This window comes from Pleurodeles waltl, chromosome 8, assembly GCF_031143425.1.
Source record: "Pleurodeles waltl isolate 20211129_DDA chromosome 8, aPleWal1.hap1.20221129, whole genome shotgun sequence".
Classification (NCBI taxonomy): domain Eukaryota; kingdom Metazoa; phylum Chordata; class Amphibia; order Caudata; family Salamandridae; genus Pleurodeles; species Pleurodeles waltl.
Genome location: NC_090447.1, coordinates 146,040,074 through 146,054,632, shown reverse-complemented (window position 1 = coordinate 146,054,632; position 14,559 = coordinate 146,040,074). Strand labels below are relative to the sequence as shown.

Genomic DNA, 14,559 nt, shown 5'->3' with positions numbered 1-14,559 from the left:
ATCACTCTGAGTTTTACTTCCTGCGATAGCGCTAGTTTTTTTTCTTTTTTTCATTCAATTTGTGTGGCAAGAAAAGTCAGGGTAGAAATTTCCAACGCTAATAGCTCTAACTCGAGCAAATGCGAGACCCATTGCATTCCAATGCCTCTAACTGGGATTTAATGAGCTCACCATGTGATACGGCTGTTTCAGTACTGAGGACCATGCAGTTATAGGAATAATCCCTAGACGGCTGAAAGATGTCCATCTCACATGTCCAACTTTTACTTCTGTGCCCGATCCCCCTGTTCAGCTTATTAATATTATCAGGATGGCAAATCCCTGATTAAACTATACAGCAGTTAATTGAGCAAACAAATTGAGGAGAAAGAAAAACAAACATTGCATTAAAAAGCATCTAAAATGTACTTTACCCCTTAAGTAATACACACACCGAGTTCCTAAGTATGGTGTTTCAAAGCATCCAAAAACTTCTCTTCTGAGAACCATTTCAAAATCTAATAAACATATTTCTAACTAAATGCAAAACTGACTGAATACAGTTATTCAATTTAAAATGAAAAAGAAGGCAGAGCGGGATGTGTTTCTATATTAGATATGTGGAGGAACATCAGTTACTTTATCTATGCGGTTATTGTCTCCAGAGATGTAATGGATAAACTCATATAAGAGGTCATGTGTGATGTCATGAGCAGAGCATTATTGGTGCGTAAGTATGTATAGCTGTAATTGATCAGCTGTGGGTTGGCGCCATATTAATCTTAGTTTGTGTCCTTAGTAGACAGCCGATACATGACCCATATCACAGAGAAACTGTAGAACAACAAAAAACACGGAGACACTAACCTCATAATTGGCCGAGGTCTTGACCTTGTCCAAGGAGGCTCGGAGGTGCGCGATCTCTCCTCGATAATCGTCCAGCTGCCCCTCCATCTTCTCCCGGCGGAGGCGCTCGTACTCCAGCTGAGACTCGAGCTCTTTGACAACTCTGCAAAAACAAAGTGCAACTTCAGCCTTTTGGAAAGTACTACTATATTACAGATACATTATGTAAAGTTCTTTACACTCAGCCGTAGGCAATAAATCACTTTATGGTGGGTCCAACTTTGTTAGGGTGACCAGATTTTGAGAACCAAAAACTGGGACATTTTGCAAAAAATAAAAGAAGCACTACATTTTTACATCAACGGAGCGTCGCAGAATGACAGCTCTCATCCACGCCAGAAGACAGAACAGGCACTAAGAAAATAAATAAAATGTTCTTTTTTAAACCAGCATCTTACCTGTTTGTTAAATTGCTTACTTCTATCAGCTGCTAACTAGCACAGCGTTTTACCACCCAAGAAGTGCCTCTCACTGTTATCAGTCGACCCCTTCTAAAAACCAGGACTTCAGCCAAATTTGCTGGGACAGCTGGTGAAAAACATCTGGCTTCCAGAAATGCGACTGGAACCTCCAGGACCCCACAAGCTGCCTCTAAGAAGAAAAGACTCTTCTGCAACATTGTTTCCAGGGCTCCTGCCAGTTTTGCAACATTTTCCTCGTCGTGCATCCTCAGAAGACTGCAACTCTTCGGCCTGCACAAGAAAAAGAAGGAATCTTCCTTGAAGTGAAGGAGTCACTTCGCTGCAACCGCAGGCACCTACAACAAGCGACAACCGGCTGTCTGGTTCCCTTCTCCTGCTGAGCTACATGGATCATGCATCACAGGTGGTGGTCCGGAGTAGTCCTCTTGGTCCTCTCTGCCAGCTGTCCAACTTTGGTGGAGGTAAGCCTTTGCCTTTCCACGCAGGACAGTACCAGCGACAGTAGCACTGCATCTCTTGCAGCTGCCAAGGCTTGTTGGTATCTCTTCCGAGGGATCTTCAGGCGACGTATGTGTATCTCCAGCCCCCAGCACTCCATCCTGCAAAGCACAGCCTCCTGCATGGATCTCCTGTGGCGTGTGATCCTCTTTTGTAGTGCTGCTTGGGCTTCTTCTGTGACTCCTGTGTCCCCATACTGTGGGACTCCTGTGGGTGCTGCCTCTGCTCCTGTGGACTCTCTGCGACGCTGAGGGTCCCCTGTGACTCCTCCTCCTGGGTTGAGTCCTCCGGAGCCTGCTGGTCCCTGGTAGCACCTCTTTTTCACTAACTGCAAGTTTGGTTTTGCCAATGCTTGCTGGTGGAGTTCCTGCACCGACACCCGTTTGCAGCCTTCCTTCCAGCGTGGGGCTTCAGCTGCATCCATCAGGAACTCTTCTGGGGCTGCAGTGCTGACCTGTTCTTCATCACCGTCAACCAACTCCTGCATCCACAGCTGGGTGGGTAGAAGCCTCTACTCCTCTTGGACTACACTGTGACTCTTGGACTTGGTCCCCTCTCTCCACAAGTCTTGTTTCTTCAGGAATCCACTGCTGGTTTTCTTGCAGTCTTCTCTGGGTGTCTTCTTTTTCTTATTTTCCTCCTTATGGGTGGTTTCGGAAATTGCAGTGTTTTACTTCTACATTCCTGGTCGCTGGGGGGTACTATGTTACTTACCTTTGTGGTTTTCCGATATCCCGAGTTTCCCTCTACACATTTTACTTACCTAGGTGGGGGTACCTTGTTTGCATTCCATTTGTTTAGTATATGGTTTGTGCTCCCCCTAGGGTCACTATTGGTTATTGGTATTTGCACTGTTTTCTAACATTTTCTATGCCTGTTTCTGGTTACTAGTGTATGTATTTAGTGTATTACTTACCTCCTAAGGGTGGGTCACTTTGTCTAGTATTTTGTGGTGATTTGTTACAAAAATAAAGCACCTTTATTTGTGTACAACTGAGTGTTTTCTTTCAAGTGTGTAAGTGCTGTGTGACTACAGTGGTATTGCATGATCTTTGCATGTCTCCTAGATAAGCCTTGGCTGCTCATCCACAGCTACCTCTAGGGTACCTGGCTTCTAGACACTGCCTACACTTCACTAGAGGGGATTCCTGGACCTGGTATAAGGTGTAAGTACCATAGGTACCCACCACACATCAGGCCAGCTTCCTACAGAAGGGGAAATTCCTTAACGTTTGGTGTCTCTGGAATCACAATTTAAAATCCTAACTCATGGTGAAATTTCAATTTTGAAAATTGCAATTTTAGAAGGTTTGCATTTTCTTGCCTCAGCCATTTGGTTCTTGCAGCCTATCTCTGGTCACAGGACTGAATGTAGTTGGCAGTTCGGCTTTCTGTATTCCTTCTAGACAGCCACACACAATAAGAGGTTGGGTGTGACTTGATGGACCATCTAGGGCAGGCTTGGAGGGAGGACCTGGTCTCAGCCTCACTTATACCTGCATAGGCTGTGTCCTCTCCACCCACTAAGGGCCAAAAACCCTGTATTGTCACCCCAGTCAGCTTGGAGCCAGAACATGGGAGGCTGGAAATTCCTTACACTTCAAAGCCACTGTCTAGAAGTTCCTCCTACTTTCCAGAACCAGGGCACCATAGTATAAAAGACCACTTCACTTCTTGACCTGTGGATACTCTGACAGGAAAGACTGATGTGCTGCTGAACGACTGCCACTCTGCTGGACTCCTGCTTTTATGTGCTGACCTGCTGCCCTCTTGCCTCGGCCAGAAGGACTGGACCTGCATCTCTTGAACCCAGAACCCATAGGGACTCCAAGGGCTATCTGAAGACTCAGGTTCATAAAAGACTTCCAAAAACCCTGGTCTTGACTCTGCCATCTGTGAGTCTGCCCTGCCAAGTGGTGCCACGCCAGTCCTGCACCCTTGGTAGTGGGCCTAAGATGCTTGCCAGCGGAAAAGAGGCATCCTCTCTGCAGAGTGACGCATCCCGAGCAAAACCAAATCATCTCGAAGGCTGGGTGGCACATCTGTAGACAGAACAGATGTATCACTGGTACTGCATGTATTGGACCTGTCGCGAAAGAATTGCATCTTTGTTCCGACGCATCGCCTTCAGAACTGCTGCTACATGACGCTGCTCTGGAGCAGATCCCTGCACCTCAAGTCGATGGCAGTCTCGATGATGCCAAACTTCCGCATCACAGCTTCACTGCTCTTCGGAATCAATGCACCGCATCAACAATGTATCTCATCTCCAACACCGGCCTTTGTATGGCAAGCCCAGTCAACAGGACCCTGGAGGTAGACGCAAGAGGACCTTGTACTGCAGTCTTGCAGCATCTCAGAACAGAGTCATCACTTAAGGCTGCGTAATGCATCTTCAACACGGATCCATGCAACGCTCCACAACCAGGATTTAAGGTAATTTGTTCTGTGGGCCTAACTGGGTCCCTGTAGTCAACCCGTGCTCCATCGCGGTTGGCCTGAACTTGTGACTTTGTCCCGGTCCGGTGTGACCAGATACCCCCAATAGCGCGTTGTGCTTTTTGGTGCTATTTTTTACGTAAAGCTTTCAAATTCATTATCTCCGGATCTACTAATTAAACTTTTGTCAATGTATTCTATTTTTCTAACTTTGTTGTGGGCTCCTTTTGTGTTATGGTGTCCCTGTGTTACTGTTTCAAAAGCTGCACACTTACATTACACATTAGCTCTAAGTTAAGCCTTACTGTTCTGTGCCAAGCTACCAGATAATCTGGGGTTTGCTTGTGTCTAATCCTAATTGCGAGTCGCAGTCCGATATGTGATTGTTTTGTGACCGCAAATGCAGTCCCAAAACAATCACAGTTAGCACCAGTCTCAAATTGGTGCTAACCCATTCGCAAAAGGGGAAGGTACCCCTTCCCCTTTGTGAATGAATGTGAAAACATTTTTTCAGAGCAGGCAGTGGTCCCACGGACCATTGCCTGCTCTGAAAAAATGAAAAGAAAACTTTTCATTTTTGTTTTCGAAATGCACTCTAAGGAAAATGGGCTGTATTTAAAAAGAAACACTGCTTTATTTAAAAGCAGTCACAGACATGGTGGTCTGCTGACGCCAGCAGGCCACCATCCCTGTGAGTGCCGCCATTTCCAATGGGGTCGCAAATTGCGACCTACCTCATGAATACTCATGAGCTAGGTCATTTGCGACCCCATTGGGAATCGCACAAAGTGTGAAGTACCCTGTTGTACATACGGTTTTGCAATTCGCAAATTGTGAGTCGCAAATCTCAGGTCGTACATGTGGCCCTTAATGCCATCCATATCCATTTTGCCCCATATTCTGTAATCCATGAACACAAAGTGGGGGTCTTTCTGGGTGCTCAGGGAATGTTAGAGGCAATAGAGTAGCATGAAATTCGATGTTTTGAACCCTAACAAAGAAAATCAATTATATGGGGTCTTCATAAGGACTGCAGAGTCAAAGACAGTAGAAGGTGTAGCACTCTACAAAATTAGAAATTAGAAATGAGGAGGCAATTAGAAACAGGCAAGGAATGGACCAGATATCCTTGGTGTGGTCTTCTCCCAAATGTTTTGCGTTCACCCCTTCTCTTTTCTGAATTTCATTTTTGTTGACATTATGATTGCTAATCAGTGCTAAAGTGTTTGTTTTCTCTTCTTAAAACATGGTAACACTGATAGGCCTACAGCTGATTAACACATTTTATTTACTTGTAAGTCCTTAGGATTTGGTATAACATCCGCCCATAGCCTGCAAAGTAAATGCTACTAGTGGGTCTGCAGCACTCATTTTGCCCTTCACCCCATTACTCTAGACCCGATAAGCATGCTATGAAGCCTGTATTTTTCAGGCTGTGGGTCTCGGCTAAGGATACTTTTTCTGGCCTTTTAGTCTATCGGCCTCCAGGTTCAAAGATCAGTTTTCCAGAGTCCTGGGGCAGACGACTGAACCATATCTAGATCAGAAACACAACTATTTTTGAGGATTTTCATTTTGATGACCCTTCCCTTATAGATACACCCTCTCTACTGGAACTGATGTCGAAACTAGGACTTTCCCAGAGGGTTGGCATACCTACTCATTCCTCTGGTCACATTCTTGATGGTATTTTTTCTAATCACATTGATCTGACTGCTGACTGTGCCTATCCTCTTAGTTGGACCATCAAGCTATTGTATTCAGAATTCCTCTACCTCATTTTAAGTCCAGAGTTAGCCAGGCCCTCCCAGAGTCCATTGTATGCCGGAATGTGAGCAAAATAACTCTGGCTAACTTAGAACAGGCACTTTACCTTCCCAGAGCCTGCCTTGTTCACTCCCTAGGCTACTCTGTAGAATGGTTTCAACCTGGGTCTCTGGATAGTATAGCCCCACTCAGGGTCAAAACGGTGACAAGAAGTAAACCTTATATGCCCTGGTTATTGGCAGAACCACAGTACAGAGAAGGGACTGCAGGTGGAGATCTACCCTTGATCATGAGGAAAAAGGAATTGAAAAAAGAAAGCATAAGGCCCTCTTGCTGCAAGACAAGCTTGCTATTAAATCTGTTAAGGTGGGTTTGTTCACTAAAAATATTACAGCCACGAATAACTCTTCTTAAGGTAAATTAATAATTTGTAAACCCCTGGTCTCAGGGTCTGGTGACCTCCTCCCAAGATTTCTGTGACAGAATGGCGCTTTAGTTTTGGGCCAACATTTTGAATATCTACTCCACATTTGGTCTGCCCCTGAACAGTGGATTATTGCCCAAGGGCGCCTGCTTAGGCACTGAAGGCAATCATCTTATGAAATTTCCTTCCATCTGTTTGCAGCAAACCAAGTGTCAAATCTGGATTCACAGTGGGCTCCTGCTCCGCCAAAATATTCCATATGGCTCCCGAAACTATTGCTGATTTCCTGCAGAACACATTTGTCCTTATGTTGCAATTCGGATAAGTTACTTACCTGTAAATCCTAGTTCTCTTCCAGGGGTATCCTCATCAAAGTCATAAACATTGAATATTCCCGCCCTTGTGCGGGGACCCTGGAGCATATATGAAATATACACATATAAAGTATGAAATATGCACGAAAAATATATATATAGCATTTTTAGTAGACACATCTTTCATACTAAACTCATATATACATGTGTAAAACAGCAATGCAGGCTATAATCATAAACAGGCTAAAATGCTTTATTTCTATGAAGATTATTTTTTTTTTTTCATTATAAAATTACAATAGAGAATAAATATCTACCCAAGCCCCAAAAACTGGGCTTAGGGAAATAAGCAGTAGTAATCACTAGAGAAAAAAGAGAAAAAACTACATTGAAAAACAATGGAGCATTCTTAGCCAATAGGCTGCATGCAGGTTAACACAGGAGAACCCTAAAAACTTTGGCACCGTGCCTTTAAGACCCTGAGCACCTCCAGTATCCCACCATGCCTCAGGGGTGAAGGAAAGGTGACAGTTGGTTCACAGTTAGGTCAGTACTTTTTTACGGTGACAATCTGTGTAACTGATTCGAAAAACAGTCTGTACTGCACTTCTAGGAGACGTGCGTCCGGGGAGGAGGGTGGGTTGTTTATGACTTTGATGAGGATACCCCTGGAAGAGAACTAGGATTTACAGGTAAGTAACTTATCCTTCTCTTCCAGGGGATCCTCATCAATAGTCGTAAACATTGAATAGATTAGCAAGCCCATCCCTAAACTCTGCGGACTGTCTAATAGAAGTGCAGGAATAGATACGTGTTATGCAAATAAATTTCTCAGAGAGGCCTGCCCCACTTGGGCATCTGCTCTTGCATCTGAGTCTAAACAGTAATGTCTAGTAAACGTATGTACAGACTTCCATGTAGCAGCCTTACAAATCTCAGATATTGGAACATTGTTAAGGAGAGCAGCAGTAGCCGCTTTTCCCCTTGTGGAATGCGCTTTAGGCTTAGCTAGTAATTGTTTATTAGCCAGCTGGTAAGTATTGACAATATAAGAAACTATCCATCTTGATATCGTTCGTTTAGATGCTGCCTCTCCTGTCCTCAAATGACCATAATTTACAAACAAGTGATTGGAATGTCTAATCGATTTTGTTTTATCCAAATAAAATTTCAGCACTCTTTTCAAGTCTAAGGAGTGCAATGCTTTCTCTGCCGGAGTCTCCGGATTGGGAAAGAAAGTCGGTAAGGATATAGTCTGATTGATGTGGAATTCTGACACCACCCTCGGAAGGAAAGATGGGTGAGTTCGCAGAACCATTCTATTGTCGTGAAAAACTGTGTACGGTTCTTTGGAAGACAAAGCCTGAATCTCACTGACCCTCCTCGCGGAGGTAATGGCCACCAAAAAAGCCGTCTTCCACGTAAGGTGTTGTAAAGAGGCCTTGTGTATAGGTTCGAAAGGAGGGGCCATAAGTTTTGACAATACTATGTTCAGTTCCCATGGAGGAGAGGGTCTCCGAATGGGCGGAAAAACTTTTTTCAAACCTTCTAAGAAATCCTTGACTACTGGTTTCGTAAAGAAGGATTCCTGAGAAGGTGACTTACGATAGGCTGTAATGGCAGATATATGTACCTTAATAGATGATACCTGCAGACCGGACTTTGCCAGATGAAGTAAATAAGACAGTATGACATCCTCCTGAGCCCGTATGGGATTCTGACCTTGCTGACAGCACCATATGTAGAACCTCTTCCACTTAAAAGTGTAAGAACGCCGCGTGGAAGGTCGTTTGGACTTTTTCAAGATGTTCATGCACTCCTGCAAGAGCCCTAAGTGTCCATACTGCAAGAATTCAGGAGCCATGCTGTTAAGCTCAGAGAGGGTAGGTTGGGATGTAGAATCCTGGCCTCCATCCTGCTCAGAAGATCCGGTCTGCACGGCAGCCTCCTGTGAGGTTTTTCCGATAGGTTGAGATCATCTGTGTACCAGAATTGACGGGCCATTGTGGCGCTATTAGAATCATTCTGGTTCTGGATTTGTAAAGTTTGTTGATCACTGCCGGTATGAGGGGAATCAGTGGAAAGGCGTAGAGAAATATCCCTGACCAGTCGATCAACAGGGCATTCCCTCGAGATCCCGGACGGTAGAACCTGGATGCGAAGTCTGGGCATTTCTTGTTTACTTCGTCTGCAAAGAGATCCAATTGAGGTCGACCCCATTGAGCGAAGATGTCTTCGACGACTTTGCCGTGTAGGACCCAATCGTGTGCGTCCTCTAGGTGTCTGCTCAGGAAATCTGCTTCCACATTTTGTTGACCTGGCAGGTGAACCGCTGTAAGTGACATTCCTCTGGCCAGGAGCCAATGCCATATCGTTTGGGACTCTCGAGATAGGGGTAGGGATCTCGTTCCCCCCTGTCTGTTCAAATAATACATTGTGGTTGTATTGTCCGTTTGTATTAGGAGAGATTTCCCCTGAATCAATGGAGTAAAAGACTTGAGAGCCAGATGGACCGCTCTGAGTTCCAGCAGATTGATGTGGTACTTCTTTTCTTTGTCGGACCACAGGCCCTGAGCTTGAAGGGGACCCAGATGAGCCCCCCATCCCTGAAGAGACGCATCCGTTACCAGAGTGTCTGATGGAATTACCTGGTGAAACGGAGCACCTACTGACAGGTGAGGTCTGTGCATCCACCATTGCAATGACTGAAGTGCCGCTGTCGGTAGCCGCACTCTGTCCTCCCAGCGACCTGTCCTTTGGCTCCAGTTGCTCTCCAATGCCTCCTGGAGGGGCCTCATGTGCAGCCTGTCATTTGGGACAATGAAAATGCATGATGCCATGGAGCCCAGCAGCGATGTCACCTGACGGGCCGTAGGTGCGTTGGCTTTTAACAGGTCTTGACACTTCCTGTGTATTGATAATAGTCGCTCCTCCGAAGGATACACTCTTTGGAGCTCTGTGTTTAGTATAGCGCCCAGGTAGTGAAGGTTCTGTGTTGGAATCAAGGTTGACTTTTGGTAGTTGACTTGAAGACCTAGAGACTCGAAAACCCTGAGCACAATGTCCCGATGGCTTCTCGCCTGATCCGGAGAGGAAGCCTTCAGTAACCAGTCATCTAGGTATGGGTAGATGAAGATCTTTTGTTTTCGAAGATGTGCCGCTACCACCGCCACACATTTCGAGAAGACGCGGGGGGGCAGATTTCAGGCCGAATGGTAGAACTCTGAACTGATAGTGCTGTGAAGCTATTTGGAAGCGCAAGAATTTCCGATGCTTGGGAGCTATTGGGATGTGAAAATATGCATCCTGCAGGTCGATGGAGCACATCCAGTCTCCCTGATGTAGTTGAGGGAAAATCTGGTGAAGAGCTAGCATCCTGAACTTCTGTTTTCTTATGTACTTGTTCAGCAGCCGTAAGTCCAGAATTGGTCTGAAAACGCCCTCTCGGCCCTTTTTCGCCACCAGAAAATAACAGGAGTAAACCCCCTTTCCTCTGTGCGCAGGTGGAACCTTTTCTATTGCTTTCTTTTGTAAGAGGGCAAGAGCCTCTTTGCGCAGCAGGCTGAGATGAGATGGATTGCATTTGGCTGGTGGCAAGCGTGGTGGAGGCTGCCTGAAAAGAAGAGAGTAGCCATTTTCGACAATGTTGAGCACCCATTTGTCTTCTGTGATAGAGTGCCACTCGTGAAGATAACCTGTGATACTTCCCCCCCACCGGAGTGGTATACAGTGTCGAGGAAAGCGAGATCTCATTGTTTGGCCGGTGCTTTCGGTGTGGACTGCTGAGGTCTACTTGACCCTCGATCCCTTGTGGTCTTACGAGCCTGAAAAAGAGGGCGTCCCTGCCGTTGTTGTGGCCTTTGGGACCAGTGAGGGGTTTGAACCCTCTGCTGGAAAGGGCGCCTGTCATAAGGCCTATACCTCCGCCTGAAATCTTTCTTCCTTTCCAGGCCTACTGCCCTCATGGTGTCCACCTCGGTCTTCATGCGGGCCATTTCTTCATCTGCATGTGTACCGAACAGCGAGTTCCCGCTGAATGGGAGATTTAGGATGCGCTGTTGTGCTTCCTGCTTTAAACCAGTCAGTCTTAGCCAGGAAGACCTTCTTGCACAGATTCCATGTGCGTACCCATGTGCAGTTAAATCCGCCCCATCTGCCGCCGCGCTGATGACCTGGTTGGATACCAGGCATCCCTCTTGCAGGATCTCTTGAAAATCCTGTCTGTCTTCACTGGGCAATTTTTCTGTGAATCTGTTGAGGGAGTCCCACAGAGAACGGTCATACCTGCCCAGAAGTGCAGAAGCGCTGGAGACTTTCATTACCGATGCCGCCGTACCGCACATCTTTCTCCCCAGAGAGTCTAGATGCCTGCTCTCTTTATCCGGGGGGACCGTGGAGGATGATGCCACTGAGTGGGTTTTTCGGGCTGCGGCCAATATTACAGAGTCCGGTGGCGGATCCTTTCTTAGGAATAAAGGGTCCTGTTCGGGAGCCTTATATTTTTTCAGAATCCTAGCCGGGGCAGATTTGAGTGTGGCTGGGGCCAGAAAAGTGTCCATGGTTGGCTGCAACAAACCAGGTACTAGAGGCAGTAACTTTTTAGACACTGATCTATGCTGCAGAGTCTCAAAGATGACTAACGAGGAGGTAGATGGCTCTGGAACCTCTATATTTAATTTCTGCGCTCCCCTTAACAGCACCTCGTTAAAAGTGGTAATGTCGTCCACCGGTGAGATCCTAGCAGGTGGAGAATCTGTTAGAGTGGGGGAGTAACGCCCGACAGATGATCCTGACGACGACCAAGAGGGTGATCTTCTGTGTCGTGATCGTGACCTGGATCGCCGTTGGGAACGAGACCTGCTGCGAGACGCTGTAACAGAGTGTCCAGGCCTCGCGGTCGGTTGGCGAGGAGCAGAACGAGCCCATCCTGCCCGCGCTGTCGGTGATGGTGTTCTCGGGAGAGAGGCAGTAGGAGAGTACTCTGGGGAGGCCACTGGTCTATTAAGGCTCTCCAACCATCTCGGTGATAAGTTGATGGGTGAAACATGCCCCGATGATGCCGCTCTTGAACAAGATGAGTCGCTTCAAATGGAGACCACTGGAGATGGTGCAGCCTTATCTGCTGGAGGACGATGCTATACCCCCTGAGAGACAGGTAAAACCTGTGTCGACATCGACTGCTGTGCCAACGTCGAAGGGCACACCGGTTGTTCTAGCCTCGACGTTGAATGTCTCGACGTTGAATGCCTCGACGTAGAGTGACATATTCTTGCAGTGCTTGCAAGTGTCAGGGCAGTGACTCTGAGGCAGGCACACAATACAAAGAGAGTGTGGGTCTGACTGGGCCTTCTTCTTCCCACAAGAAGGGCATTTGACAAAAAGTGAAGGCATTTTTCTGTCAGGAAAAAACTGCCAAACTCAGACAATGATGTTATCTGTCGAGTGAAACTGAAAAAAAACCCTGTTTTAAAGGATTTTTCTGAGAAAAAACTCAGAAAAACTGAGAGCTCAATGCTCCAGGATCCTCTCAGAAGAAGCTGGAAAAAAGAACTGACCTAACTGTGAACCAACTGTCACCTTTCCTTCACCCCTGAGGCATGGTGGGATACTGGAGGTGCTCAGGGTCTTAAAGGCATGGTGCCAAAGTTTTTATGGTTCTCCTGTGTTAACCTGCATGCAGCCTATTGGCTAAGAATGCTCCATTGTTTTTCAATGTAGTTTTTTCTCTTTTTTTTCTAGTGATTATTACTGCTTATTTCCCTAAGCCCAGTTTTGGGGGCTTGGGTAGATATTTATTCTCTATTGTAATTTTATAATGAAAAAAAAAAAAAAACTTCATAGAAATAAAGCATTTTAGCCTGTTTATGATTATAGCCTGCATTGCTGTTTTACACATGTATATATGAGTTTAGTATGAAAGATGTGTCTACTAAAAATGCTGTATATATTTTTTTCGTGCATATTTCATACTTTATATGTGTATATTTTATATATGCTCCGGGGTCCCCGCACAAGGGCAGGAATATTCAATGTTTATGACTATTGATGAGGATCCCCTGGAAGAGAAAGAGCTTTTCCCACTTCCTTGAAGGAAACAATTGACGCTTTTGTTGTCCGCAGCATTTGATACTGTCTGGCCAACACAGATGATTCAACGGCAGCAGGATATTGGGGTTGGAGGGGGTCTGCTCTCAAGCTTCTCTCCTTTTTCCTTACGGACAGAGTCCAAACCGTCAGCTGCAAAGCTTTTAAGGGAGAGGCATTCAGCCTTCCTTGTGGAGTCCCTCAGGGCTCGCCCCTGAGTTTGACTCTTTTCAACGTGTATTTTGCTCCTCTGGCTGCACTGGTGCGCTCCTTTGGATTTAAAGTACTGTTGTACGCTGATAACACTCAACATTTTGTGTCTATTTTTAATGACCTTTCCTCTGTAGCTGAGAAGTTCAACCACTGTATGTCCAGCATTAGTAATGGATGAAAGACACACTCTTAAAATTAATGCTGACAAAACAGACATTTTGGTCTTTGGCACTCAGGAGTCTATCTGGTCTAACATCTGGAGGCCAGGAGAATGCAGATCCCTTCCCATCACGGTCAGTTGTGCTACGAGTACATGTTTCCTTATCACCAGGACTTTGAGGAAGATTTTCCCTTACATCCCAAAGAATGTATGCCAGGCAGTCACTATAGCATTCATCACGACTAGACCACTGCAATTCTCTTAACCTTAACATCAATGTGTCCTGTGTCAATAAACTTCAGGTTATTCAGAATGCAGCTGCATGTCTCATTCTGAATATTCCAAGGCATATGTCGGTCAGAGAAGGTGTTCGCTCCCTCCACTGACTTCCAGTCAATAAAAGGACTGTCTTCAGGGCTCTTTCTATTGTTTTCCTGGCCGGGCATCAAAAAGGCTCATATCCACTCAACTCTTCATTTCATTGGTATGCCACGGGCAGGCTGCTCAGATCCTCCTCTTGTAAGCTGGTGTGGGTTCCCAGATTCCGCAAGGCCAGGTGGGAGTTTGGGCCTTCTCCGTGGCTGCTGTCAAACCTTTAAACACTGCCTTCCCATATTTCACAATCCGACTCCTTTGTGGCATTAAAAAAACCCTTCATCTTCCGTACGGTCTGAGCACCTCTGTTCTCGCTGGATACTGGGTGCTTTCTGCTAGCGCTTTGACACCTCAGGGTATAGTGTGCTTTATAAGTCTCAATACATACATACAATAAAGTAGCACTGTAAAGCACATCTCAGGCCTGCCACTGCAGCCTGTAGTGCTGTTTTAAACTACCTGTTCGACCTGGCAAAATAAACCTTTTGCCAGGCCTACACCTTCCTTTTTAATACATCCAAGTTACTCCTAAGGCAGGCCCTAGACAGCCCCGAGGTAAGGGTACAATGTATTTAAAAAGTTGGACATGTATTTTTAATTTTGCTTTGTGTATTCCTCTGAGGCAGTGAGACAAAGGGGACTATGTGTTGGCATGATGGTCCATTCTGTCTGGATTTGCTGGGGGTGGAGATGTTCCCTGCCCCACTTACATTTCAAAGAGCTGCTCCAGCATGCACACACAAAGGAACCTGACACTAGCCTTTTGTCATTCCAGATATCCTAGAGTCTTAAGAGGGGAAGAACGTTCCAGAACCGGATGTACAGGTAGCATAGAAGATTCTCCCACTTCAAAGGCTGGCACCAGGTATAAATATTGGACCCTCATAACACTTCTTCAGTACACTCATGGATCTTTGGAAGACTTCAGAAGGACTGCCTAGACCCCCAGAGGACTACTCTGCTGCTTCAGGCCCACCT

At 46.0% G+C, this 14,559-nt stretch overlaps 1 protein-coding gene across 2 annotated transcripts in view; it reads right to left on the bottom strand.

The window, feature by feature from the left end:
- The window catches only part of ANKRD42 (ankyrin repeat domain 42), a 241,548-nt gene that overhangs the window by 31,867 nt on the left and 195,122 nt on the right, over nucleotides 1-14,559 (bottom strand). For both annotated transcript variants that reach the window (XM_069203944.1, XM_069203945.1), the window contains one exon: nucleotides 847-988. In XM_069203944.1, the coding sequence (XP_069060045.1) occupies nucleotides 847-988 (142 nt within the window). The remainder of the gene's footprint in view (nucleotides 1-846; nucleotides 989-14,559) is intronic.